Raw genomic sequence first — 26,538 nt, forward strand, 5'->3', positions numbered from 1 at the left:
TTTTTTTTTTTTTTTTTTGCTTCTAGTAAGGAAAGCAACTCCTTTAGAGTACTTGCACATCCCAGAGAAGATGTGCAGTTTAATCTGTTATTTGCACATGATTTTCAAGTGAATTTACTGATTGTACTGAGGCAAGAAAAATACAAGAGAAACACTTTCAGTTGGATCATTAAAAATATAGGAATATCAAAGGTGGACAAAGTTGTAAATTGCAAAGAGGATGGACAGAGACTCTGCCCAGACCATCCCCACAGAGATGATTATTATGCCTCCAGTAAAATCAAAGAACATTCTGAATGTGGCCTTGAACAGAAACAAGACTTGATCATTTGGGGCAGATCCAGTGCATTCAAATCCCACAGGAGTCTGGCCACTTGCAGTGTGATTTTATCGAGGCCACTGCTTAGAAGGCGAAAAAAAGACCTTAAATCCTAAAATGAGGTCACTTAATGGAAGGTAGTACAGTCTTACAGCTTTTACACAAATTTTCACTTTCCTATTTAAATACAAATTATCGTTCAGTTTGAAAGAGCCTTACTGAAGTGATATATCTGTGAAGAGACACCAGAACAACAGAAGTAACAACTCACAAATTAAAAAAAAAAAAATCTATACTTTTCTATGCAAACAGGATTTCATCTTCTGTGTAAAGCAGAGAGAACAAAAATTGAAAGGATTTAGAACTGTGTTTAAGTTTGCAGATTAGGGCACAGCTGATCCTTACATGAACAGATACAGCAGACCTGACTGCCAGGACAAGAGATTACCAGCAATAATTCACACCCCAAGAGTCACAACTCTCAATAATTTCATGGGCATTGCTCTGGCTGCCACACAGAGGGGCTCAGGTGTGTCGTGGTACCATCACAGTCTTCAACATTTAAGTTTACTAGTTAATAAAAAAAGGGAGTCACAAGAATCCCAGGATTTATACAGTGGTCTTCTGTGAGAATTTTCTATGCACAGAATGCTCTCCACAGGACTTCATTAACAAGTTAACAGAAGAGGAAATTGTGGATCAGAAATTGATATTATTTCCATAAAGTTACTTAAAGTTTTCATTATTAATCAACTTCTTTTATGAACTGAAAAGCAGAGAGAAAAGGCAGCAGCCATGGACCCAGCAGTTTGGCCAGATCAGCTCGAGGTTTCTGTTACAATAAAACAAATGACTGTCATACACAGGGGCCAATCACATATGGAATGCCTGTATGCTAATTATATTCATTATGTAGATACATGTTTAAATACACACCTATTTCTACTTATCAGCAATCTACTGACTGAATTTCATAGGGTAAATCCAGTCCTAGTGCAACTGACAATCAAGATTGATTTTATGTGGTAATGTCCTCAGTTACTCACCTAGAATTTGATTTAGTAGTGAGCACTGAACAGAGTTGGCATTAACTTGGGGTGACACACTGAACACTGAGCTCTAAGATTTCACGAGCTCTCCAGAAGCAGAGGAGCTGCAATACCCCAGTGGCCAAAGCAGACAGTGCTAAATTAGTATCAGAAAAGGGGCACTCGCAGGTACTGGCAGAACTATTTACATTGGTTCTCTCACAAAGTGCTGCTCTAGCTTCTCTCCATCCCATATTCCACCCACAGTCAGTCTTGGAATCCAAATCCCCTCTCCCTGAAGCTCAGACAGTCTGGTGGCTGTTTGGCCACAGCACGTGAGGCCTATAGGAGGGTCCACCTGCCAATTAGTTGGGGCATGAGAGGCATTCTCAGCTAAAGGAAAGATTTAAAATTCCCCTCAAGTACTCCAGATATGGTTTAGTCCTTCCTTGTCACTAGCATTTGAGTGGAATGATAATCAACATTGCAAACCTGAGTTTCTCAAAGGACCAGAGACACAGATCCTTGTGTCTGAAGCACCTGCTGTGTTAAGCAGCAGACTCACAAATGGCAGTGACCTCTAAATGTCAGCTTAAAGCTCTTACCTTTGTAAGCCCATCAAGAGCAGCCAGAAAACAAACAAGAAAACAAAATATTATTTGAAAAATGCTTACCAAGAGAGCAGCACAAATAGGGCCATGGATGATGTAAAGCAGATGAGTATCAGAGCTGATCCAACAACTACAGAAAACAAACAGGGGAAGAAAAGGCATTTATTAGCTTTGTTTTATTTTTTACTTCAAAGAAAATATAAAAGTCTTGCAAAGCAAGCTGAAGCTACTTACTTGTCATTATAATATAAACTTCTTGCAATTGCATGTATGCAGGCAGGGATCAGTGGAAAACCTGTGGAGAAAAAAACCTGGTTAATAACTAAGTAAACTTGCAATCTTCTGTATTTTCACCTCACCCAAACTATATACCTGCAGAGAAAATAAGCTATCATGGACCAATTTAAACTTTCTTTTCTTAGATTTCTTTCTGAGGGATGTGTGAACCCGCTGACTTGCCAAGAAATCCACAGCAACACACAGGAAAGGAAAATCAACTTTTCATTTTTTAGAATGTAACAAGTGATCTCCATTAACACAGCTGCTTTTCAATCTGCAGTAGCACCAAATAGGAAGGTAATATTAAAATGGTGGTTGCATACATGAACACAGCTTTAACAGCATGACCATGGTGAGCATGTTCTCACTGGTATGAGGACAAAGTATCAATACTTTGCTGTATTTAGAAAACAACTTTGAAATTAGACTCAGGAAATCAAGCCAAATGGAAACATTTTAAAAGAATAAGCAAATTAGTCATTTGGGGCCCTTGACACTCTGGTGGCACCTGATCTTCTGAGCACCTGTGACCTTCCAGCCAAGGCTCAGCTGTGCCTGCAGTGGGACAGTGACCCAGGTACCAGGTCCCACTGGGAGCTGAGTGTGTCAATACAGCGAGGCTGCCAGAGCCTTCACTTGCACTTTGTGAATAAGCCCTTGTGCATTATCTGAAGGGAGCAGGCTTGGCTTATTAGTTTTGCTATTGATACTACTTGAGATATTCAGTCACAGCTATTCTGTGTTTGCTTAGTGAGCAGTACAGGTCAAGTGGAACTGCTGGAAAAATAAATCCTCAGCCGTCTCTTACTCAGTTCTGACTCTCCACCCTAGGCTCGGAGAGACTTCTCTGAAAACATTCATTCCTGAATAAACATCTTCGAGGTGAGGAACAATGAATAATTACTTCTTAAGATCTTTTTTATAATAGGAGACTATTTTCTCTATACAAAGGAGGAGTCACTTCCTGACTCCAGAAATGCATCATCTCTCTCTCAGCAGAGGTACACGCAGCTTCCTACATTAATATTTCTAAGCTTGTTAAAACACTACAGACAAAGAATTGGGGTGTGCCACTGCCACTCAAAGCTACAGCTCAGAGAGACAAAGCTACAGCTGTTTGAAGGAGGAAGAGACTGCATTGACCTGAAAATACACAAGCTGAAATCACATACCCCAGCCAAGAAGGTAATACCACATCAAGTGCTGCTTCTCAGCAAAAACAGCCACCACAATCAGAGTGTGCAGGTAAATGCCTTCACACAGCATCCAAAAGTAGTTACAACCCATCAGGTATAGGTAGATGAACTGTGACACTTTGCAACTAACCTGCAGGGGGAAAAAAAGCAAAGTATAATATAAATTTTTAATTTGCAGAAATCTCAGAGCTTTATTTGCAAAGCAGAAAAAATACCACTTGAGGTAATGTTTATTCCGCTTTTGACTACAATTACATATTTATTTACTTTTTAAAGTAGAATTTTTATGGCATTACAATCCCAACTTTATGGTGACCTGAAACTAATAACTGAGACTGGATTTTTTATTATTCATGCACAAGGACCCTGAGATTCTGAAGTGTGGTGGAATGCTGTTATGATATTTTGCATTATTGCAAATCTTGCCACACTTAACCATTCAAAATCCTTGAATTATCTGATAGTAACCCCAAAAGAAATGTACTTTGATGTGGGTAATCCCTCTCAGTTTTACTCATCACAACATATAACTACCCCAGAGAACAATTCATGTTTTTAAAATGCTTACAGTGATTTCAGTTTTAACCTACTCATAATTGCACCTAGGGACCAAGAGCTTGCAGTAGCTTCTGGAGAAGCCTGGCATTTATTTGCACTTAGCTTAATTAAAAAAATTAGTTCAAATGCTATAATTTATTGGGAAGTCTAAAATGTGAGGTTGTGAACAAGGAGCAACAGCTAATTTGCAGATTTGGCCACATTAAATCCTTTTTTTCCCCTCCTTCCAGTATTGCTGCCAGTTTGATTGTTCTCTTTCTACCACTTAGCTTAAAACAAAGCAAAACCCAATATTGTTTTACCATTTTTTGCTACCTAACTCACTTGATGATGATTATTAGCAGCTATCTCAGGTATGTTTTCCAGCACATTGATGACTGCTTCTACAGGAGAAAAGGAAATTATCTTTTTACTCAATTCAGCTTCTGGAGGTTTACCCTAACTTCCACAGAATTAAGATTTATCTTCTACGTCTAAATAACAATAAAGCCAGGGTGAGGGATTTGTTTGTTTGTATACTTCTTCTTTAGACTCTTGTGTTGCAAAAATAAATTGGTTCTTATTTTAACTGAAGATGGCGAAGCTAAAGCCATAAGAAACTAGCAGAAGGATCTAAAATACCTTCCAAAACCTTTTTTCCTGCCCTTTCTTGGTGAATGCAGCAGCCAGCCTCCCTGACTATCTAGAACAGGCTTTCCTGCAGTTGTTTCAGAGCAAAAGCGACTCTGTGGAGCTGGGAAGAGGCGTTCAGTCAGCTCAGTCCCTTAAAACACTTTCACTATTTCACAACCTGGAATGTGCAATGTCCCAGGCACTGTGAGCCATCTGCTGTGCTTCGTCACACACACACAGCATTCCATCAGCTGTGCAGCTCCCACCTCTGCTGAGCTGCTCCAGCCATTCACACAAACACGGCTGGCAAACAGACTTTCACTTACTGGGTTCGTTGCAACTAATTCCTGGTTGTTGGCAACGGCTGTCAGTGAAATTATTGTTACAACAGAGTTGCAAACAAAAGAGAAAAACAGATTTTTATGCAGGGTAATCCTTTGGCAACTCAAGCTCCTAGGAAAGAGAAACAAGAACAAATGAGTACATGGGAGGACAGCTATGTGTACTTGGGGACAGCTCTGACATTTTGAAATGCTAAAGCCCTTGATTTTACTAACAAGTCTTACATCAACCCTTTCTTCAGGTCCAGAGCAAATGTAATATACCAAAAGGAAGAAAGCATGAACATTTAGATCCAATGTTTAGAGTGAAGGACATCCTTTGTAGCAGCCAGCTGAGAATTATTTAAATGCTGATAATAATTTTCAGAAGATTTACTTTTTTTTTTCAGTTAGTACCTGAAGAATTTTCCAACTAGCTATTGTATGGATTTACCTATCCCAAGCACCTATCACACTTGATCAAGCTTTCTTATCCTGTTTCCATTTACCCAAATCTGTTTAGACCTTTAGAGGGTAATTCTTGTTATCATATCCTTGTCATTTTTCTTCCTTCAGCCTAAAGCTAGAGAAATATCTAAATAACCAAATTATGTAAATCTCCCCCAACATCTATCACTTACACATATGCCACTGAGAGAAATCAGAAACACATTCTAAAGAGCAGCAGGGGCCATGTCTATTCTGTCACCCAAGGGGGAAAAAAAAAATTCAAGTTTTCTTCAAATAACATGCCTAGAAGAAATGATAAAGGAGGAACATCAGCAATTAATTTTTGAGAGGATGGAAGGGAAACCTTTACATTTTTTCAGAGAAATGCAGATATGGAAGCTTCACAAAGGCTGGAGGAGCATATTGAAAACTGCTGACAAGTAAAACAGCAACAAAGGTGACCTGAAGAGAAAAAAGGGCATCCCCATAAGCCTGGCCATAGGGCAGATCTGGGCTGCATCCTTTGCAGCTCTCACAGGGCAGTGTACAAAGCACCCACAGATCCCTGAGCTCACAGCACACACCGTGCCAGCCCTGGACAGCCTGAGCCCAAGGCACTAAAAATAGGGGAAGGAAACCCCTTTAGAAACCAGTGCTGCCATGAGAAGGGACCCACAGGAAAATTTGGTTACCATTGGCTGAAGAAAATACAAAAGAAAACCTCCAAAATATGGAAAACAGGGTTGCATATTAATTTGAGGAAAAAATATATTTCATTAGGCTCTTTAAGATTTTATTTGAGCCTTTTTTTAATGTCCCAAATGGATAAACTTTAATTGTTATAACATGCAGGGTCTTACATTCTTTGAAAATGTATTTTTATATGTTTTTTCCTCTTTATGGTTCGTATATGAAAAGAGAAACAATACTAGAGTCCAGCGAAGGGCTTTGTGTAAACAAGTCCTGAAAAACTCTGGAATTCTGTCTGCTTATTGTTAAGACTCAAGGCTCAGGCAAGGAAGAGCACGTACAGCTAATGGGGCCATCTCTCCGGGTCATCCCGCAGCTGTTCCTGTTGAATATTCAAACACACCCATCCACACCCACCTCCACCCATGCATGAAAGGACTGAAAGGATCACCGCACAAGAAACAGAAAGCAAGACTGATGACATTTAAAAACTAAGACTGTTTCTGGTAATAAAAAGATTTTTTCTAAGCTTCTGCACCCTCCCTCTTTTGTTGTCCTTCCTATATTCCTTTTTTTCTGACTGTTTTCTTTAATGACATAATATCCTTTAATCACTTAATTCTTATATTTATGATCTAAGTACATTTGAATGACCAGCCCTTCAATTAAACCATGTGTAGTAAAATAAAAACAGACTTCCTACTAAATTACTATTTCCCTTTTTTGACTCCTGTATATCCTGAGAATTAGGGAAAAATTAATTTCTCCAACAGAAAAAAGCTGGCATTTTCAAAAGCCCCTAAGTGGGTTCGAGAAGTTTTTAAAGTATTTCAATACTGCAAAACTCAAGCAGTGAGATCCACACATGCACCTAAGGGGAGTTATGTGTTCAGATGGCATTAACTGAATGCTTAGGTAGCTCCTGCCTCCATAGCAATCCAATAATCAGTGCTTTGCCCAGTCTCTCTTTAGCACAGTGCTGCTCTCTATGAAAACCATACCATTATTTTAACATTTGCAACACATGCATGATCTCAAGTATGTAACAGAATAAGAAAGCAGAGACACTGCAAGAAGCTACTTTTGTGTCTCACAGATGAGTTTTCAGACATGTTCAGAGTTCCAAGTTTATGACCTGTTTCATTCTGTCAAACCAAGAACTCCAGTGCACTTGGGCAACACAACTCATAAGCTGGACAAGTATTTTCAAGCAGAAAATTTTCTGAAGAAGAAACAAAATTCAAAATGCAAACATAAAATGCAGAAAAATTTTAGTCCTAAAAAATAATTCAAATCCCAAACAGTTGATATTTCCTTTGGGGAAAAGCTAAAAATTTCTAGTCAAATCTAAAGATATCCTAATGATCAGAAATCCAGCAAATGTTGTCTGGAAACTGTCAGTTGACTTACAGAATAAAAGATTTGGAAATGACAAATTCAAAAACACCCCCCACAATAGAGAAAAAAAAAAAAAAAAAAAGAAGTCCACCTGTTAAAGCTATGAATAATTATCCAAGCCTTTGCTGATATATAATACATCCTGGTATTAATCTGGGTCCTTAAATACCCTTCTGCTACTAAAAATACTTTAGAGGAACTGTACATCTCAAGAGAACAGCTTGCAGAGGACTTTCCTTAGCTTCCTTTGAATTTTGTAATTTCCTTTTAAATCCCAACATAACCACAGTCTAGAAAATGTGGTTTGTGGGTCTGGATTCATTCCATGCAGTTCTCTGAGGAAGGATGATCCTGCTCCCAGAGAAGAAAATCCCTGGGTGGTGAGACAAACATGACACAGGATGGCAGCACAGCAAATCACCTGCTTTTGCAGTAAGTGCCACAAGCAAAGATGAAATTACTTTGGTTTTCATATTATGGTATAGAAAAAGCATGCTTGACTTTCTGGGAACTTATAAAATCATATCCTACTCCAAATCTTTCTTTCCTCCCATGTTAAAGCCTTTTTCCTGTCACATTAGATATTTAGTCTGCTAACCTTTGTGACATTTATTGGAACAGCACTGACCTTTTTTATGCAAAATCAAAGCTCTTACAAGGACTCAGCCACTTCACACATTGAGTTTGTGGAAGGAAAGTGAATTTCAAAAGAAGAAGCATTGTTTTTACAGTTCATACAAAAATAAATTGATTGAAAAACAATTATATGTGTTATCCTTTATGAAACAATATTAGAAAAAGCTGAAATGTCATCTTGAATACTGGGTTTTAAAAGAAGGGCTACAAAGCTGAAATACTCCTATTTGTTGGAGATTTGCAGAAATGCTGTGGAGGCCTGGGGAAATAATGCACAGCTAAAGTGGAAGCACTGCTTTCAGCCAGATGTGACTAAAAAGAACTTTTTTAAAATCAGCTATCAGCTGCCTCCACCTAATCAAAGCCCACAGCATGAGAAAAGCAGCATCCACTGGCAGTGTGTCTGCTATTCCTGTTTAAATGTCAGGAGGAGAGGGAAGCTGGAGTGAGGCAGCAGGGCACAGGGGCAGGAGTAGGTGAGTGTGAGGAGCAGATGTGCATTGCAGGGAGAAGGTGTTTATGAAATGATTAAACCAGGCTGACAAGGGGAGCCCACACTGGGCATGGCAGCAGCTGGCACAGGGAACAACTTGTCTTTCTCAGCTCTGCTCATGTGGCAGCACTCCTGGGTTCACCTTTCTACCAGGCCTCAGCAGCTTCTTAAAAGACAAGAAAAAGAAAAGGAGCCTTTCATAGGGAAGGAAAGAAAGTTCACCAAATATGAAGTAATAAGTCTAATTTTAAAAGGCTTGTGTATTCTATTCTGAGCTGTTGGGGCAGTGGTGATACACTGCTCAAACTTCCTTTCAAGAAGGTGACATCATAACTGTTAGTCAGAAGATGACAAGCCTCTCATACTCAATACTGTGAATTAAAAAAAAAAAAAGGGATTATTGTTATTATTTCTATTTCTACTGTAGTTCTTAGGCTTACTTCCCTTACAGTTGTCATATTTTGTGAGTAGTGCTTTGCAATGTTACTGTACCTATCAAATGTCATCACTATTTTCGTTTGACTTGCTCTTTAGCTCAGTTGATGCTTGGCATAACACAGAATCACAGAACATCCGGACTTGGAAGAGACCCACAAGGATGGAGTCCAATTCCTAGTGTCCATGCTGTACCTTACCACTAAAAAAACCCAGACATCACAAACCCAAAATGAACAAACATTTTCCCAGTTCCTATTTTCAATATATCCTACAGTTATTGGATTGCAGGTTATTGATTTTAGGTTTCTGAGAAAAGACACCTCAATTTTTTGTCACAGTATAAAGTCTAACAGCAAACCTATATACTGGCTTTCTTCATCTTCCTTCTTCATTTAATTTTATTTGGATGGTTGGTGTTCCCAAGCACTGAAACCAGGATTGTGGTCACCACTGGGATTTGATGAAGGATTTTAAAGATACTTACTTAAAATAAAAGAATATGCCAAGAGAAATCAGAAGGGATACGATTGAAAGCCCGTGTCCGATGATGGCCAAGTAATACAAGTTCAGAGCAGTCTGCAACAGAAAACAAAGCCAAGTGATTTAGACAGAGCTACTGCTGATAAAGCACATATTCAAACATCTCCTCTTGCAGTTAAAGTGACTATAATACTAATAAGAAAAAAAAACCCAAAGCCATTTCAAGTAACGATAGAACAAGTCCAGAATCCTGCCAAAGAACATTCTACTGAAATTTCCCTCCATAGAGAACACAGCAGATTAATTGAAGAAATCATTAAAATTTACCAGTTAAAATACCAAGTTTCCATATACAGTGCTATGGTTTTTTTCTGAGTATTTATATAAATCTGTTTAAGTTCATGTACTGGGTGCATTGCTCTCTGAGTCTTGATCCCTCTCTTAACACAACTCCGAAGTAAAGCACAAGCTCCCTGTATGAATTTATATAATTTTTTCCCCACAGACTTTTCTCAGCATTTAAAGATACTTCCTTGAAAATGAGCTATGATTATGGCACTGGAAATCCAGTTTTTATTGAGCATTTCAGGAAGGGCATGAAAAAAATTAACAATGGCTCAAAAATAGTGAAGACCACTATGTTAAATAGTCATAATTATGTTTCAATATTATGTAATGTAAATAAGCCTACTGTCAATTATGGAATTATGAAAATCTGGATAGAGACAAAAGGTCAAAAAAAAAGGAACTCTGATTTAATATTTGGATTATGTTCAAGTTATCATTAATTCTTGTAGCTAATATATTAATTAGCTGATTAATTTTATCAGAAAGTAACAAATGCTTGCTTTCAGTCATGGAACCTTTCTTGCAAAAAGCCCTTGCTGCATTAAATGTAAGGTTATCATTTGGCACATAAGAAAATGAGGATTTTGAGGTTGAACCTTATACTCTCACAGTAAAGCAGAACTAGTTGGGTTATACAGGGAGATTTAGAGCACACATCCAAATGGTCACATACTGCAAACTCTGTATCCTCTGAACTTATCATTCCAAGTAAGGACAGAGTAATTGCAGCTTGCTGTATAAACTGACTTTTGAGGTAATATAAAAAGATTACAGGTAAAGCTTTAAGTAGGTTGTAAGATGACACAAGGGTGTCTCTTGGTGTGTGCTAGAAATGTTCAAATTATAATTACTTTTTAAAATGAGATAACTTCCTTAAAAAAAAACCCAAACAGCAATGCAATAGGTATAAGTGGAACTTCTTGTGAAATTTGGAAAGTGAAAAATTTCTGAATGAGAAAAATCAAGTGTTACTCCAAAATGCTGAAATTTGGGATGTATAAATAACAACTATTCTATGACAGGACCATTTCCTATATCACCCCCTCATTCAGTGACCAATCTATGCAGAAGGGAATTTTAAGGATTTAGAGATTGCCCCACAATTTAGAATGGGCACAGAAGTGTGGAACAGCAGGAAGCACTGCTGAGGGCAGTAACAATGAGAATTAACAATGCACAACAGCCAGAGCTACTGTGCAGTGTCTCAGCACTGTGCAGCCTTTTCAGCACAGTGAGGAGAGAATGCTGCTGAGAATAACAACACACAACTGCAGCAAGGCTTTCTTTGGAGCTGCTATTCCATACAATGGCTTCAGATTTGTGAAAAGAGTTGAAATATGCTGGCAAAACAGTCTGAGAGAAACTACCTCTTTATCCATAAAGAGGGATTGCCATAGATCTGCTCCTTTCTGAATAATATCCTCCATTTCCAGCCTAACATTAGCAAGAATCAATGAATTAAGGCAATTCTGCTAATAGAATTAAACTGCCATTAGCAAAATCAAAGTCTCATGATTTGAGAAAAAGCAATAATAAAGTGCCTTATCATCTGTAACTGTCTTTGCTCAATATAGTTTTTAGGTAAGTACACTAAGGCACTCAACAGCAATGGTTAGAAACTCTGTTACAGATCAGATTTCTTGAAACAGCTACTACTGAACCCCTTAACATGAGGTCCAAATTAATTTACAGCCTGTTCTGGTCTGTGGTTTTTATTCTTGATTCTTAGGAATTTACAGTTTCAATTTACTGCCTTTTCCCATGACTGAATGTTTCATAAACATAAAGAATATTAGTGGACACAGAGCTGGGGAATGGGGAAGAATATGCAATTTTGCCCACTGTATCCTCACATATCAAAAGATAATTGTAAGAGGTCATTTAGAGATTTTGTTTTCCTAAATCTTTTAATAGATGGGTGAAATCTATAAAAATAGCATCTATACATAGACCTACACAAGTATAGAGGCTACTTTTGATATACAAGGAACGGCTCAAAGCACTGTTGCATCAACTGTTGCGTTTTGAGTTTGGAAACTTGTAAAGATTCTCAGTTCAGTTTCTTGACCCAGGTACCATGCACTCATTCCTCTCCTACCTTCACTTTTTCATGGGTATAGATAGTGCACAGGGTGTAGTTTGTCCATGTCCTGTTGCTTTCTGGGTGTCTAAACCAATTCCCATTTGGATCACAGATCTTTGTAACTTTTTCTGCAAACAAAGTTGACGGAATGAAAAAACAAAAGAAGAAAAGTGAAAGAAAAGCACAACGATCAGCACCGAAATTCTCTTTCCTGATGCCAAGTATTTAATAAATTTTGGCAAAAAAATGACAGCTTTATTAATATGACTAGAGAGACTTTGCTTGTTACTATGAATTCTGAGAAACTTGAGGCCGCTGCTTTTGCTTGGCAAGGGCAACCGATGATGTGATTTGCCTTAAGAAAACAAATAGATTTTCTCTCTCCAATCCATTAAGCACCAAAATACATTGAACTAACTGTTAGAAAACTACCAGATGAAGTGACAAGAATATTTAAATGGCTTGCTTAACATCCAAGGTGGAATCTGAAGCCTAACATCCTACCACTAGAAATTAGTATTGGGCAGGCAGGAAAACATAAATAGCAAAACTGCTCAATAATCAAACTGGAAAATTGCTGGAAACACAATTATTTCTATCATCAAATAGAGGCATGAATAGACCCTGGGAAATACAAAGAAATCCATGACATTTTCCACATGCTCACAAAACTTAGCCCACAGAATCAGGAAGTGATTTGAAGTGGGAGAAACTCTTTGTCAACTTCAGCTGTTAAACTGAGGTAAAGGAGTAAGTCATATTTCTGCTTGTCTGTCAGAAAAGCTCATCTCTAAGAGGAAGAAGTATGATCTAACTTCAATTCCTACTCCCTAATCTACAGAATCCCTCAGGGACACAGTTCAGTAAAGAAAATAAGTAACTTTTCAGTTTTCTATGCGATAAAAGGAAAATGCAAATAATGGGTCTTGAGTTTCTGAAATGCTGGAGCATTAATGACTTGAGTGAGGCAAACAAGAGACATTAAATCTCCAGACTCTCATTTCAGTGAGAAATAACATTGATGTAGAAGACAATGCACTCATACCTGATGGGTTGAAATCCTGAAAGTAATCAGGACAACGCTGCACTGACACAGTCCCAGCAGCAACATCACTCCAGCACAACCAGCCATCCCAGGTCCTGTTGCAGTAAGGACCTGCAAACAGATAGAGACCTGGGAATAAAGTAACTCCTGCTTCAGAATGGTCTTTCAAAGGTAAGATGTAGGACTGGGTAAGGTTGGTGTGCAGCAATGGGGAGAAAAGAGAAAAGATTGAGCAGTGGTTGATTAAAACTTCACTTAATAAATAGCTCCTTATACATACATTTCTATGAACACATTTTAAAATCTTGTCTCGTTCATCTTGAAATGGCCTACATCTACAATCTGCAAACCTCAGATCTAGAACATGGTGGGCAAAAACTCCTAAATCAATTAATATAATGAATCCCATAAGTCAACTCAGTCATGTACCTTAGCAAAGAGTCTCAGGCTTTCAGAGATGGCCTTTCTGAATTTATTTCTATTTGGGATGCATACCAAGTCTGTACATATGTTTTCTCATTCATAGAAAACACGGTGGCATCCCAGGAGCCATGAGAAAGCCTGGCTGGGAGGCAGGCACAGCTGCTGTGCCCCAGTCACTGTGGACAAACACTTCCCTAAGTGCCCCAGGAACAGGGAATTCAGTGTCCCTCTAGAGCTGTTCCAATGCCTCATTGCTCACACACATTTCAACATCTAAAATAAACCTCCCTTGAGAATGAGCTGGCATTTTATAAACAGCTTCTTTCCCAAAAGGCATGCAGAATGACTGTGTGCCTCTCCACAAATCTCAAGATGTTTTTATTATCTCACTTCAGTTTCTTTTAAAGACTTAATAATGTCCCCATCTCAAAGGCTGCAGTTCTCAAATATGGTGCAATTCCTCCTCATTTGAAGATTCTCCCATTTGTGCAGATCCTTCTGAGGTTGTGAGCCCCCCTTATGTTTGGGCATAAGCTTACATTACCATCTTTGTATCCATTTCTGACCTCCAGACACTCAGTTCCTCCAAAGAATCATTTTGGAAGTGAAAAATCTCTTTGTAGAAAAACACAATCACCTTTCCTTGCCTCAAAAGCCAATCAGTATTTCCAGATGCTACCAAGGTTCACAGCAACAAGTGGAGTCAGTGACTTATCAGGAAAAGCAATAATGACACCAGCACAACCCTCAGAGCAGGGAAACTGTGTGGATTAAGGTACTTACAATTTTTAAAGGCAGATGTGACCAGACAGACAGAGGTATAATAAGAGCATGAAATTAAATAAGGTGGTAAGATTAATTAGTTATGAAATATTAATATAGATACCTATTTAAATTAACATTTTCTTATTTCATCACAAAGAAAAGCTTTGTGTTATATCAGAAGAGGTGCTATGGGCAGAAAGTATAACACATTACTTCATGCATCTTGAAGTAATGTTAATAAAAAATTGGGAAAATATTGTTACCACGTGAAGAATAATTGTTAGCAAGATAAGAAATTAATATAACTAAAGAATCGTGAATTACAGAAATCATTTCTGTTGACCACCTGCATTAGTCAAACCTCATGGGAAAGCAACCTCTACCTTCTTTCTTGTGAATAGGGTCTTGCATAATCTGCTGGTAGCATTCATACTGTGCTGTCATGATTTTATTCCGTGTGACACTCAGCTGGGCAAAGTCCATTGTGGTGTTCTGATGTCCCTCAGCTGGAGTAGCAGTGGCCAAGAACTAAGAGAAAAACACTTCTTTTAGCAAACATGTACAAGCTCCAATAGAAACTTTTTCAATATCAATCTTTTTAAATAGTGTACTTTAAATATTATTTTCCTGATCTTCAAATCTTATTTCTGACAACATGATTTTATGTTTTTCTGGTTAATTTAGCAATTCTTACTATTGAGTCTTGATAAATGTCTCCTGAATGAGCATGGGGTAGGAAAAATTGGCAAGATTTGTAAATAAGAATAGCAATATGCACAGAAAGCACTAAGACAGTCAGAAGCATATGAACAGCTTCAGTAAAACCCAGTGAAATATATCAAAGTTTACTTTAAAAGACATTTCAGTCAGGCTCAGAATGATCCTTTATGAAAAAAGACCTTCCATACATTTTATGCACTGAAGCTTGTCCAGAGCTATTTGGTTTCTCTGTAGTCTAGTGAACCATAAAGTCAACCCTCAGAATAGAGAATGTTATTCAAAAGACAAGACATCCACTTCAATAGTGATTAAAATTAAAAACTAAAAAAATCTTAGGAAAGCTTATCTTGAACAAGACTTGAACCATTTAGGTGCATTTTTAATAGGAATTAATTATTTTATGAGAAGCTATTAAGCTTCACAGAAAAACAAAGCTGCAGATTGAAATACTGTTTCACTGTTGTACAAGGGATGAAATTAAAATTTCTGAGGAAGTTTCTGAATCTCAATCAGTTGCCTCCTCCTCTTCTTGGGGTCTGGAGGGTACTGCCTCTGTGTCATTTGCCCACTGTTCTGAGCCAGCAGAGAGTATTCTGCATTCAGCAGAGGTAAATACTATTTCTGTTCCTTTGCCAAAGGAATTTAATGGACAACAGAAGGTAGATAAAGATTTGAACACAAAATTAGCTCTTTCTGTGCTTCCATATTAATAATTTCTGTGGTACTCTCTACAGGGTTGTTAAAACTGGAAGTGATTTTAAAAATTCATAAGACTCACCATAGTAACTGATAAGAAGAGCAGCAAAAATGTGATCCAGATTTTTGTCATTTTTATATCTGGTGCAGTCAATTTTATGTCGTAGCTGAATTAACTCAAACTGCAATAGAAAAAAAAAAAAAAAAAAAATTGAGCAATTAATGAAAGCCAAAACTGATAAAAGACTTTAATATTTTATTTCTGAACTCAAATAAATTGATGGAGGCCCTTTCTGTTTCTTTTCACGCACAGTGATGCCATGTGAAACACACAGGGCTGCACAATATGGTACCAAAACAAGGCCCTCAGGTCCTCAGCACTGAACTCCAGCAGCAGAGTTTTCCTGCACTGCTGCCTCAACCAACACCTTCAGAGGGTTTTTTCCAGGTGCCTGGTACCAGCCCAAGACACAAACTGCACTTGGGGCCATCTCTGCTTTGGGACACCACAGCAAACTGCAGGTGGGTTCCCTCAAACACACTCAGACTTTCAAACACACACATTGACTTCCCATTGTCATCATATCTCCTGATATTTAATTTTGCCATTTCTGGAATAACTGATCTAGTGAGAAGCCACTTGATCTTGGACTTCCAGCTTTGTAAGGATGATAGCAGCAATGCAAGAATTCATTGTGAGCTGTAAAATAGTTTCTGGATCTGCAGTACCTGTAGTTTCTTTATCTGTCATTTGAAGAAAATACAAATATCCAAGCCACCTCATACTGCAGACTCTTCCTGAAATTGATTCTTGAATTGAAAAATTCACCAAAACATACACCACTATTTATGAAGCACACAGACCATCTATCTAGTGCAACCCTGCTGAGACAACTGCCTCAAAAGGAAGGGGAATGTCAGAGAGTTCTGTCTTTTCATATTTCATTCCAACTCTCACACTGAGATTTAAGACACAATCCTTGCATACCCCAAGTCCCTGCCACAGCTCAGAGACCCCAGGGCCAGAGAATGCAGAGGGCTGTGGGTGCTGCACCCACACACAAACCTGGGTCCTGATCCAAACACATTCCCCCTCACATCACTGTTGCTCTCATCTTTCTAAGTTTTTCTTATTCAGCAGTGATGTGCTATGAGAGAATGGGGTATGACAAGCAACTGGCTGTACATTGGCCAGCAGAGATAATGGTACAAAATGCTGATTAAAAGAAAACCCACCCCCTGCCTCAGTCACAAAAATCAAACATTCAACATTGCTACTTTTCTGCTTTAACACTGGGACTGGATCCTCCTAATACAACTACAGCACAATAAACAGTATCCTGTGGGACATTATTGACTACTAAATATGAAATCACTGCTGTTTATTGCACAGCCTGATGCAAAGACAAGAAATGTGTGGTAAAATCAGCTGTGCCTGTTTAACCCAGACTAAAGTTGTATCCATAATCTTCCTTCTATTTTTGCCAGTGGCATGCAATCCTGGAACACTGATTGCTGCAAATTGCACAGGTGAGGCTCTGAAATTCAAATTTGAAGGCTCTTAAAACACTTAGAGGAAGACAAATTAGCATACATGAAATATATCCTTGGTTTGAGCTACTTATCCCCTGGATAATCCACTTGATAAGAACTAAAGTGAATAGATAACTTTAAAAACTCATATCTGTTAACTAAAGAAAAATCTAAAATCTTTGTACAGTGACTAAGGCTTGACTAAAACCAGATATCTAAAGTATATGTAAATTAAGGGCAATATGAGCTCAATTCTGCATGATTACCTGGGGAAAGTGTGATTAATTCAAACCTATCACATTCCATTCACTTACAGCTGTGTCTGTTTTCCTAGGGGAAAAAGCCCTGACCTTCTAAGGAAATTAAAATTAATAACTTACTGTAAAGTAAGTCAGTAATATTTTCTCTCCCAGGTATGACAGAGCACATTTGTGCAGGGTTAAAATCAATAAATTACATGCACAGGACAAGCCAAGAGGTGAACCAAAAAGAAAACAGCAACCATAATTTAGTGCATGCTTTTCTATACAGGTATACAACAGTTCAAAATAATTCTCTCCACTGTAGTTCCAAAAATACTTATGCTAAAACAAATGTTGGATGAAAAATTTAAAATGCATGTTTTTATATTGCTCTCACTTAGCCTTGCTTATTTTAATTTATCTAAAAGATACATCATATAAACAAAGGCAGAAATTATCTGCTTTGATTAAGAGTCCAAGTTTATTTCTCTTTCACAATATCAAAAGCCATCCCTTAGCTCAGTTCCTTTAATGGTCCAAGTCTTTTCATCCCTAGTGATTTTGTAGACATTTCCTATCAACTGCTCCAATATCTGCTGCTAAATTTTTAAGTCTTCTCAGGAGATAAAATGTTAAGTCAAGCCTATAATGCACTCCATGCTTTCCACTCATATCTGTCAGTTGCTAACATATATAGAGAAAAAAACTCCTAACCACTGCTTTTTTCTAAACATCACTACTTATGGACTTAATTACAAAACACAGGATGAAGGTCGTTCAGAGGCCTGTTTGGACTGCAGGAAAGCATTTCTTGCATCACTGCATGAATTCATTCACTCAACACTTATTCCAGTTAATCTGGACAAGACTTTTCCAAGGAAAGAACTTTCTTAGGGATGGACAGTAATATATTCCACTGACTGAGGCAGCAAGCCAGTACTGCTAAGAAAGTCAGGCTGCTTTCATTAATCATCTGCTCTGGTGAGATACAAACCAAACCTAATTCTCTGAAAGTTCTTTTCTTCTCAAAGCTGGGAGATACTAGGCCCACAAGAAATTAATAATGAAAAGAGACCATTCTTAGGTGTCCTTAAATAATGATGCTTCCCAAGCTGTTCTGCTACTGCAAGTCTGACAAGTCCACTTGTGGGCAGAGAAAAGAACTGCATTGGATTGAGATTAATCTGAGTGTGCTGAATTAATCCCTTGAGTCCACTCTGTGACAGTGGGAACCTGCACAAAAGCCAGTAGGGCTGGGATTTACTGAAACTGGGGTGGTATAGACAACACTACAGCATTGTAACAGTAAATCAGATCTTCCAGATCTTTGAAATATCATTTTTATTTGTGGTGCATGTTTGTGCATTTAGTGAAGACTGAGATAACTTAAAGAAAACAACAACAAAAAAGGAGCTGCCATTAACGGTGGCCTGTGTTTGTCACTGATAGCAGTGACACCTACTGAAGAATGAGGAATTAAAGAGGAACTGCAAGCTGGACTTATCTAAAATAGTCACTGGTATAGCTTTAACAGATGTTCCCATTTCTCTTCCTCCTGCTTTCTCTACAGAGCCAGCCTGCCTCATCAGCTGTTTCTACTTTTAACTTTTCCCCATCCTCCCAGGAGTAAGTGGCACCCTTGATGAGCCCCAGACACTTCCCGTTTCAACCATGCAGTAAAAGGGTTAAAAAAAGCAGTCATTAAAAAGAAAAAAAAAAATTTCTTTGAATTTGAAAATCACATTTAGTACAAAACAAAAAGCACAGTCAGATTCCACCTCAAGCAGTTTTCAAATCTGACTTCAAGTGAGAATGCAACTCTATGGGAGTGGGACAGGAGGGAGATCCTACTTATGGCACTGAAGGCCCATCCATAAATGCCCAAATATTTTTCACTAATTTGTCACCTCTAATTTGTCCACAAGCCAAGAAAACAAACTTTTTTTAATGACAAGAAAGAGAAAGCCACAAAACTTGTGCAGTGTAAATTACATACCTTGCAGTGTGCTGTAACCTTGTAACACTGAACTTAAACATGTTTGCATACAGACAAACTTCATCTGAAAATGGGGTCAGAATGGGTATTTTCTTGACAATTTTGTTACTTCTGCTTCTTTTTGGAGAGAGGCATATAACTTGAAGTATTTAAAACCTGGTTGTTTCAGCCCAAGATGAAGGCAAAAAACAAGAAGTTGGAAAATGCCCAATACTTTTCAAAATGTCCCTAATTTGAATTGCTGTTCAAATTGCACTATTAATAATAAACTCCCCCAAACCAACAAAACCAGTAGCCTCGAATGGAATCACAGATTGAGGCTCCACTTGTATCTTCACTCACATAAACTTTCTGGGAAATATTGCTCTGACTAAAAGGGCTTTGCAAGTGGGCAGCACCAGCCAAACAATAATTTCCCCCAGATTCACTGAGTCCTGGACATGGACTGCACACTCTCCACCCTTATACTAGAGAACAGTGCAAGGCAGTTTGGAAATCTTCCTGTTTGGGTAATCTGCCTTTTTTTTCTGAGGGAATCACTTTTGCCAGGATTTGAACAAACTGCTCAATGGTATCCCATAACTGCTCACAGCTGTATGTGTGGGAATTATTCCATCCACCTGAAAATTACAGAGCTTGAAAGTAAAGGAAAATAAAACAATGCAACACAAACAATCTCTACCTTCCTTTCCAGTAGTTTCTCCTGGGAAGAAGTTGTGGAGCAATGGTATTTACTGTCTTTTTGAGGATTAAAAGAAATAAAGAAACACAGTGGCATATCTCAATTTATCCCTGAATTATTATACAGCACCTTCCTTGTGCAGGTGGTAGTTCAGCTCAGTAAAAGAAAATCCTCGCTGTTTAATTCCTGGGCTGTATGCTGTGCTGGTCTCTTGGTACAGGTCTGTGCAAGTAGGAAATTAGGAAACTAGGACTGGCTCATTAAGGTGTTTCACATCTTGTATTCTCTTTATTAGAACACTTTTTGCTTTTGTTTCTGCCTTGCTCTGGCTGCATGTCAGAGGCCTCACAGAGACTGCAGAACCATCTGCATATGAAATTACACAGATTAAATTACTCCTGGATGCTTCTTCCCATTAATAGCTTCTGGCATCCATTCAGATAAGTTTTGTCACCTGCACCCAACAGAAATTACTAGCAGTAATTGGCAACACCCATGGTCAGTTTCAGTAACACCTGAAGTTACAAGAACCTATGACAGTGATAGCGGTCCTAGTTTTCCTCTATTTTCTAACACTTCTTTTGATCAGTTCACAGGTGTGGATGACACTGCAAGTTATTCTCTGGAGGTCCAGTTAAAATCATAAGCAACCAAAAAAAAAATGGAGTAAAAATGCCACCACAAACAAAGCTCTCCAAATAAGATTTTAGAGGAGGGAATGTCTACAAGGTTTTCTCCTGGCATATTCTACAATTTCTCCCTTAGGTCAACATGACTCCTGTCCACACAGCAGACTGCAGAGCAGATTTTTTGTGGTTCTGTCCATCACACCAGTTTTGGCTCTTTAAAACAGGATTTCCAGTGATAAAAATGGTAAGAGTATTTCCTCCTTGATTTTACACTGAGAAGTCTTCTCTTGGCCCTTGTGCTCTCCATGCTTTCCCTATAAATTATGAAAGCTCTGCCCCTCCTTGTCCAGTATGATGAACTTCCTACTGACTCCTGGCCACACAAAGCCAGCAGTACAGACCATGCAATGCCATGTGGAAGAATGGCAAGGACTCAGTGGAGGTTATAGCTGCAAGTCAGCAGGATATCTAACCCTGCCAAAGAAATGCAGCACAGGAATTTTAAAAGTACTGAAGCAAAGTAAAATTATTTGTCTCTCCTGAACTAGTTGTTAAAGGAAGGCAACAGAGATTCTGGCGAAATAAAATCTTTACCAAGAGACTGCTGGGGTTTTACTCTTAAGAGATGCAAATGTAACTTCCAAGTGTATTATATTCTTGTTATGGTAATTTTAAAAATGGATTGAAATATATCCAGTAAACTTCCCTGAAATTTTACTTCTTCCAAAAAAAACTGCTGTGATGTGGCAAGGATATTCCAATTAATATGCTATTTTAAATAAAAGGAAATCACTCATGTCATTTGTTGTTTTCCATGGGTTTCATGCTTTAACAAGTTGGAGAGCTCCCACATTGTTACTAGGTATATATTAACCTAGATTTGGATATGGATGATACTCTTAGCCATAGAATTTAATTTTAGGTAGTCCTGCCAGGAGCAGAGAGATGCACTCAATGTGCTTCAGGGCCCCTTTCAGTTTCAGCAGTCCTATGACATATGTGAAGAATACAGAATAGATCTCCAAAGAAAATTTCTCCACCTTCAAGCAAAATTATTTCTGTTTTGAATTAAAGCAAAGACAATATGAATTTATTAATTAATCAAATGGACCTTAGGACTTGTCTAACACCCCTTGTTGAGATGCTGAAGTGGGATTTTTTCCCAGCCACTGCAGTTAAAAGCTGCAGAGTGTACTGCTGCTCTGTGTGCCCCTTTCAGGCAGTGTTGTTTTATTTGAATGACTCCGTTTGATGCTGTTTACCAAGTAATGACCCAAAAGAGATCCAAAGGTTTCTTTGTGAAAATGTTTACAACATGAAGTAATTTTCTCAACTGGCTGAGTTTTAAAAGTTTTTTGTTATTTCTTCATTGACACATGCTAATTTTACAAGAACAGTATTTCCACAGTTCAAAGACTTTTCCCAAGGTCAGAACAAGGCAATGGGAAAATGGGTTAAGCAAAATGTACCAGGACTTTTGTTTTTTTCAGAGTTTACCACTCAGGCTTTTTCTCATTGGCTCCAGCCCAGTTTGGCAGCTGAGCATATCCTATGACACTTACAGGTTTTACACCAGTTTCCTTTAGATTCACATTTAGAAGTGTGAATATTTATGCACAAACACATTCTCATTCAGTCATAAATAAAGCGATAAAGTTTCAAAATGTGTTTTTTAAAATGAAATTGTTAATTTTCAGGTGGCCTGTGGCACAGCAGCAGCTCAGAGCAGGATGGGGAGGGAGCAGGTGGCCAGGAAAGGGAACTGCTTTTGCCAGGATAAACAAAGTGCTGGTGCAGCCACTGCATCAGAACCGGTGTCCCAACTTTGGGTTCATCTTTGGTCAATCACTTGACCAGAACTGATGAACAAAGTGGAGAAATAAACTCATCATGGAAATGTCAGAAGCACTATAGTCTTCTGATTCTGTGTTGAATTTCTTTATTTTACTTAAAAAGCTCCCCAAACAACAACCAAACCAAACCAAACCCCGGAACGCAGTACAGAGAACTAAAATATCCCCAAGGCACTTTCACTGGAAATAGTTTTAGTCTGGCTAAGGATGAAATTTCAGATGGAAAGTTCATGCCAAATATTAACATTTTCTCTCATGAGATATTTCGGATGCATTTACTAGTCCTAAAAAACTTCAGGTGAATTTAAGGCAGTTTCAGAAAAAATCAGCTTGGTATACTCATTTAAAACAAAATAAACCACCAGCTGGTTCAAAGCCTTTAACAGGTCAATCTAAGTCACCACAGTTCAGAACATTTCCTCTTAAATTTAAAATTTCACATGCCAGAAGTCAAAAGTGCAAGCTCTGGAATACTTCAGCCTTTGAATATTAGACAATTCATGTTATACTGTGCTAAATTATCAAAACTACTAATCCATGCTGCAGAAAAGCCAAGAACATGCAGCAGCCAAAACCAACCTTTTGAATTCTAGTGTTCTGCAGCTTGTCTCCTTTGCCTTAATTAGCTACAGATAATCCCCATCTTTCCTATGTTCTTGCATTACTAAAATGACACTTTAACAGCAAATGGTTTAAGCTGGGCTCACACAGGGCATGCTGGCTGTAAAGGAGTCTGTGAGGCTCAAGGAAGTTAAACCAGAGGTAGTTAATCTTGATAGTATGGAAGAAATCACCTTCTATACTTTTTTCAAGTCCATACCTGCATATTGGTATATGCACCTATGGAGGCAGGGGAGGAGGGCAAAGGCTTGGGAATGACTTTGAATGGAAGAAAATCATGAATGCACGTCCTTGAAGGGCAGGCTAAGAACATAACAATATCAAAGCTTTTCTGCTTACATTTATAACCAGAGCCTTCCTTTTTATCATATATACAGGGAGATAGCTCTCTCTTTCTCCTCACAGACTAGCTGCAGAAATCATCTTAAGACAGCCATAAAGGAGGGAGTGATAGAAGGTTTTCCCATCCTCTGCCCACATTTCCTTCAGATGATACATACCAAGATATTGCTAAGGTCAATGGTATTTTGCATTAATGTTATTTTCTGTCAGTCTGAGTTAACATTAGTTTTGCCAAACTGAGGTTAAGTATTACCTGAGGTGGTTTCTAAATCTTTGAAATGGGAATTACCTTCATCCATGCCCTGCCACACTCACAGGAATATTGATATAAGCAAAAGTCTGACAGGGGCCAAAACGTCCAGGATAAAGAAACACTTTGCTAGAGATGTTGTCAGTTTAAAAGTCAATTAGAGGATCAAAGCAATTGACTAATCAGCTTAACAAAATTAGATCCTTGGAACAGAGGCAAACTGCTACCCTGTGCTTGCAGTAACCCCTCTCAGTATTTGCCCAAGGCATTCCTCATTCTGGTCTGGACACAGAGGGCAAAAAATAACTGGCACCAGCATAAACTTCAGAGTCTCAACTTGTTTTGTTACATCCAATCCCTCAAAGGGAACTTATGACTCTTTGGATAGGCAATACAATTTTCAACCACCTAGAAACTATTTGAGTGTTAATCTGTATGAACTATCATTGTCAATGTGCACTTACTTTTTTAAAAGAGTAATTTCTTTTTGACTTGAGCTCAGTCTTTTAGCTTGAGTAAGAGTATCTAAGTAGAAATCTTTAGCACTAATTGAAATAACACATTTGTATATGGTTTCTGAAATACCACTTAGGCAAAATTTCTTCCACCTGAAATTGTATATAATTCTTACCTGAAAGTAAGAAGCTAAGCTTTTTCTAATTTCCAAATTTGTCCAGCAATTGCATCTTGAAGTCTTAATTCACTCTCAAATACTAGAGAGTAACAGTGCTGAAAACTGGACAGGAACAAATCTAGCTGGCCTTATACTTCAGTTGGCACCCTGTTACATTTTCATGCTGTTAACAGAGAAGGGATTCTGTGCGACTGAAAAAATTCTGCTTGCAGAGTTTCTGCTGCCGCGAAAGACGTGAAAAGTTTGAAATAGCAAGAGCAGCTGGTGGGGGAGCCGACAATTTGGCTGGCACGCAGTCTGAAAGCCACACACATTTCTGAGGGTCAGCAGGGCCCTCTCTCCCAGCCCCACCTTGGCAGTGCCACATCCCAGCATTTCTGCACGCTGGCTTTGTGTGCTCTGCTCTTCTCACAGCACACCCATCTGCTGCACGGAGCTGCAGAGTGGGACCAGCGCTGCAATTATCACATAAACCCCTCTGCTCTCCGTCAGGCAGGGATTTCACTGACAGTGCCAGCTGCAATCTGTAGGAAGCAGTGTGAATGTTTCCATGAATTCAGTTGAAGATCATATGCTCAGGGTGTGGCCGTGGGAAAGACCAGTGTATCTTACACACAGTCCCTAAAGTCCAATTAGTGTTCCTTTAATTACAAACAGACTTTTCCATATCCTTTTGCAGTATTCCGCCCTCTCTTACCTGAATGAAAACCAAAAAAAAAAAAAATACTATGAACATTAAAAATACTACAAAAATTGGACACAAAAATCTCTGCATTGATAAACTGGAGTCTCACTTGGACAAGATATGCCAGGAAGATGAAGTATTACATATCAAATGTAATAAAACATTACAAGCATTATAGCTACAGCAGAGGAATGTGCATCAAGCACTGCTATTCTGCTCATGAATTGCATGCAAATTTTATTTGCACATAATTTATACATTTAAACACATTATCTCCCCTCCAGATGTAACATTAACAATAATATGAAGGCAGGAAATGTAATGGAAAATCTCAGTTTAAAGCTTGTCAAAACTGCCAGCAAACGAAAATTTCCACTGCAAGCATGAAAAATATTATATGGCTTTAATATAGGTGCCCATATTTTCTGCATACTCACATCCTGCATTTATTTTCCTTGAGAAAAATAAACCTCACAGAAGTCTCAGACTAATTTCACACTCCAGAAAAAAAGTCCTTGGCAGGAACAAAATGCATAGAATTTGATGGGAAGCTTTTATAAGGATGTCTACCTAAATTAAGTTTAAAAATAATCATTTGAGTGTGAATTGATACAGATTAGATCTTGCCATCGTTCAGTCAGTGTCTCAGATACCAGTGCAGAATTCACAGACATTAGTCTGGCTTTGATACAAATCTTGGACATCAAACTTGCAGGCATTACTTCCCTCAGGCTGAGGTACCAAAACCCATCAAGAAATGCACTTGGCATGCATTTTAAATTTTTTTCTCCCCTTACTCTTTAACTTAGTAAGACATCTCAAAAGTTTCATCCATTTCATGCACCTGCAGAGATCTGGACTTGCACCACCGTGACCCTCTCAAAGCTGCATTTGTGCACCCTGTTCCACAGAGCATGTGAAAATCCAAATTCATCTTGCTGAGAAATTTTATTCACAGCTGCTTGCTTGGCAGGGATTGGTTGGGAGGGAAGGGAGGGAGGAGGGAGGGAGAATTTTCCAAGCAGTGGGGAAAACAGCACAGAACTTTCATCATCAATGGCCTTGACATTGCTGGAGCCAACGGAAACAACATCACCCAAGTGAGGGAACCATTCAGACACAAATAAAAAAAATCTCCTGCATTTATTTCTATCATGGTAGCTTATGCCAAGCTTCCTTTGGTGAAATCCAGATTTCTCCTGCATTGGTTTCCTCCTGCTGTTGATAGAGCAGGATATTTGCTGAAACAAGCAGGTAATGAATGAGATATTCTGAATTAATCAGCATATATGCTGGAGAGAGAATTGTGCTCTTTTCTGAAGCTCTAAGAACAACTGGTTTGGGTTTTTCCCAAGGAGCTATATTAAGGTAAGAGAAATAGGATTTCAGTACTAAATTCTAACTGGATGCAAGTCTTGCTGGTAGATAAATTCTGTAACAGGTACATGTCTTACTGACCCAACCAGTGATTTTATGGAAGGCA

The 26,538-nt window shown here is 38.4% G+C and overlaps 1 protein-coding gene across 2 annotated transcripts in view; it reads right to left on the reverse strand.

The window, feature by feature from the left end:
- CALCRL (calcitonin receptor like receptor) overlaps positions 1-26,538 on the reverse strand; it is a 63,125-nt gene that overhangs the window by 14,013 nt on the left and 22,574 nt on the right. For both annotated transcript variants that reach the window (XM_079310713.1, XM_079310712.1), the window contains exons 2-10: positions 15,671-15,770; positions 14,556-14,700; positions 12,985-13,095; positions 11,955-12,067; positions 9,513-9,604; positions 4,930-5,056; positions 3,410-3,563; positions 2,193-2,253; positions 2,022-2,088 (exon numbers count right to left, since the gene is read on the reverse strand). In XM_079310713.1, the coding sequence (XP_079166839.1) occupies positions 2,022-2,088; positions 2,193-2,253; positions 3,410-3,563; positions 4,930-5,056; positions 9,513-9,604; positions 11,955-12,067; positions 12,985-13,095; positions 14,556-14,700; positions 15,671-15,721 (921 nt within the window). In that variant the 5' untranslated portion in view covers positions 15,722-15,770. The remainder of the gene's footprint in view (positions 1-2,021; positions 2,089-2,192; positions 2,254-3,409; positions 3,564-4,929; positions 5,057-9,512; positions 9,605-11,954; positions 12,068-12,984; positions 13,096-14,555; positions 14,701-15,670; positions 15,771-26,538) is intronic.

Source organism: Erithacus rubecula (genome assembly GCF_903797595.1).
Source record: "Erithacus rubecula genome assembly, chromosome: 8".
Classification (NCBI taxonomy): Eukaryota; Metazoa; Chordata; class Aves; order Passeriformes; family Muscicapidae; genus Erithacus; species Erithacus rubecula.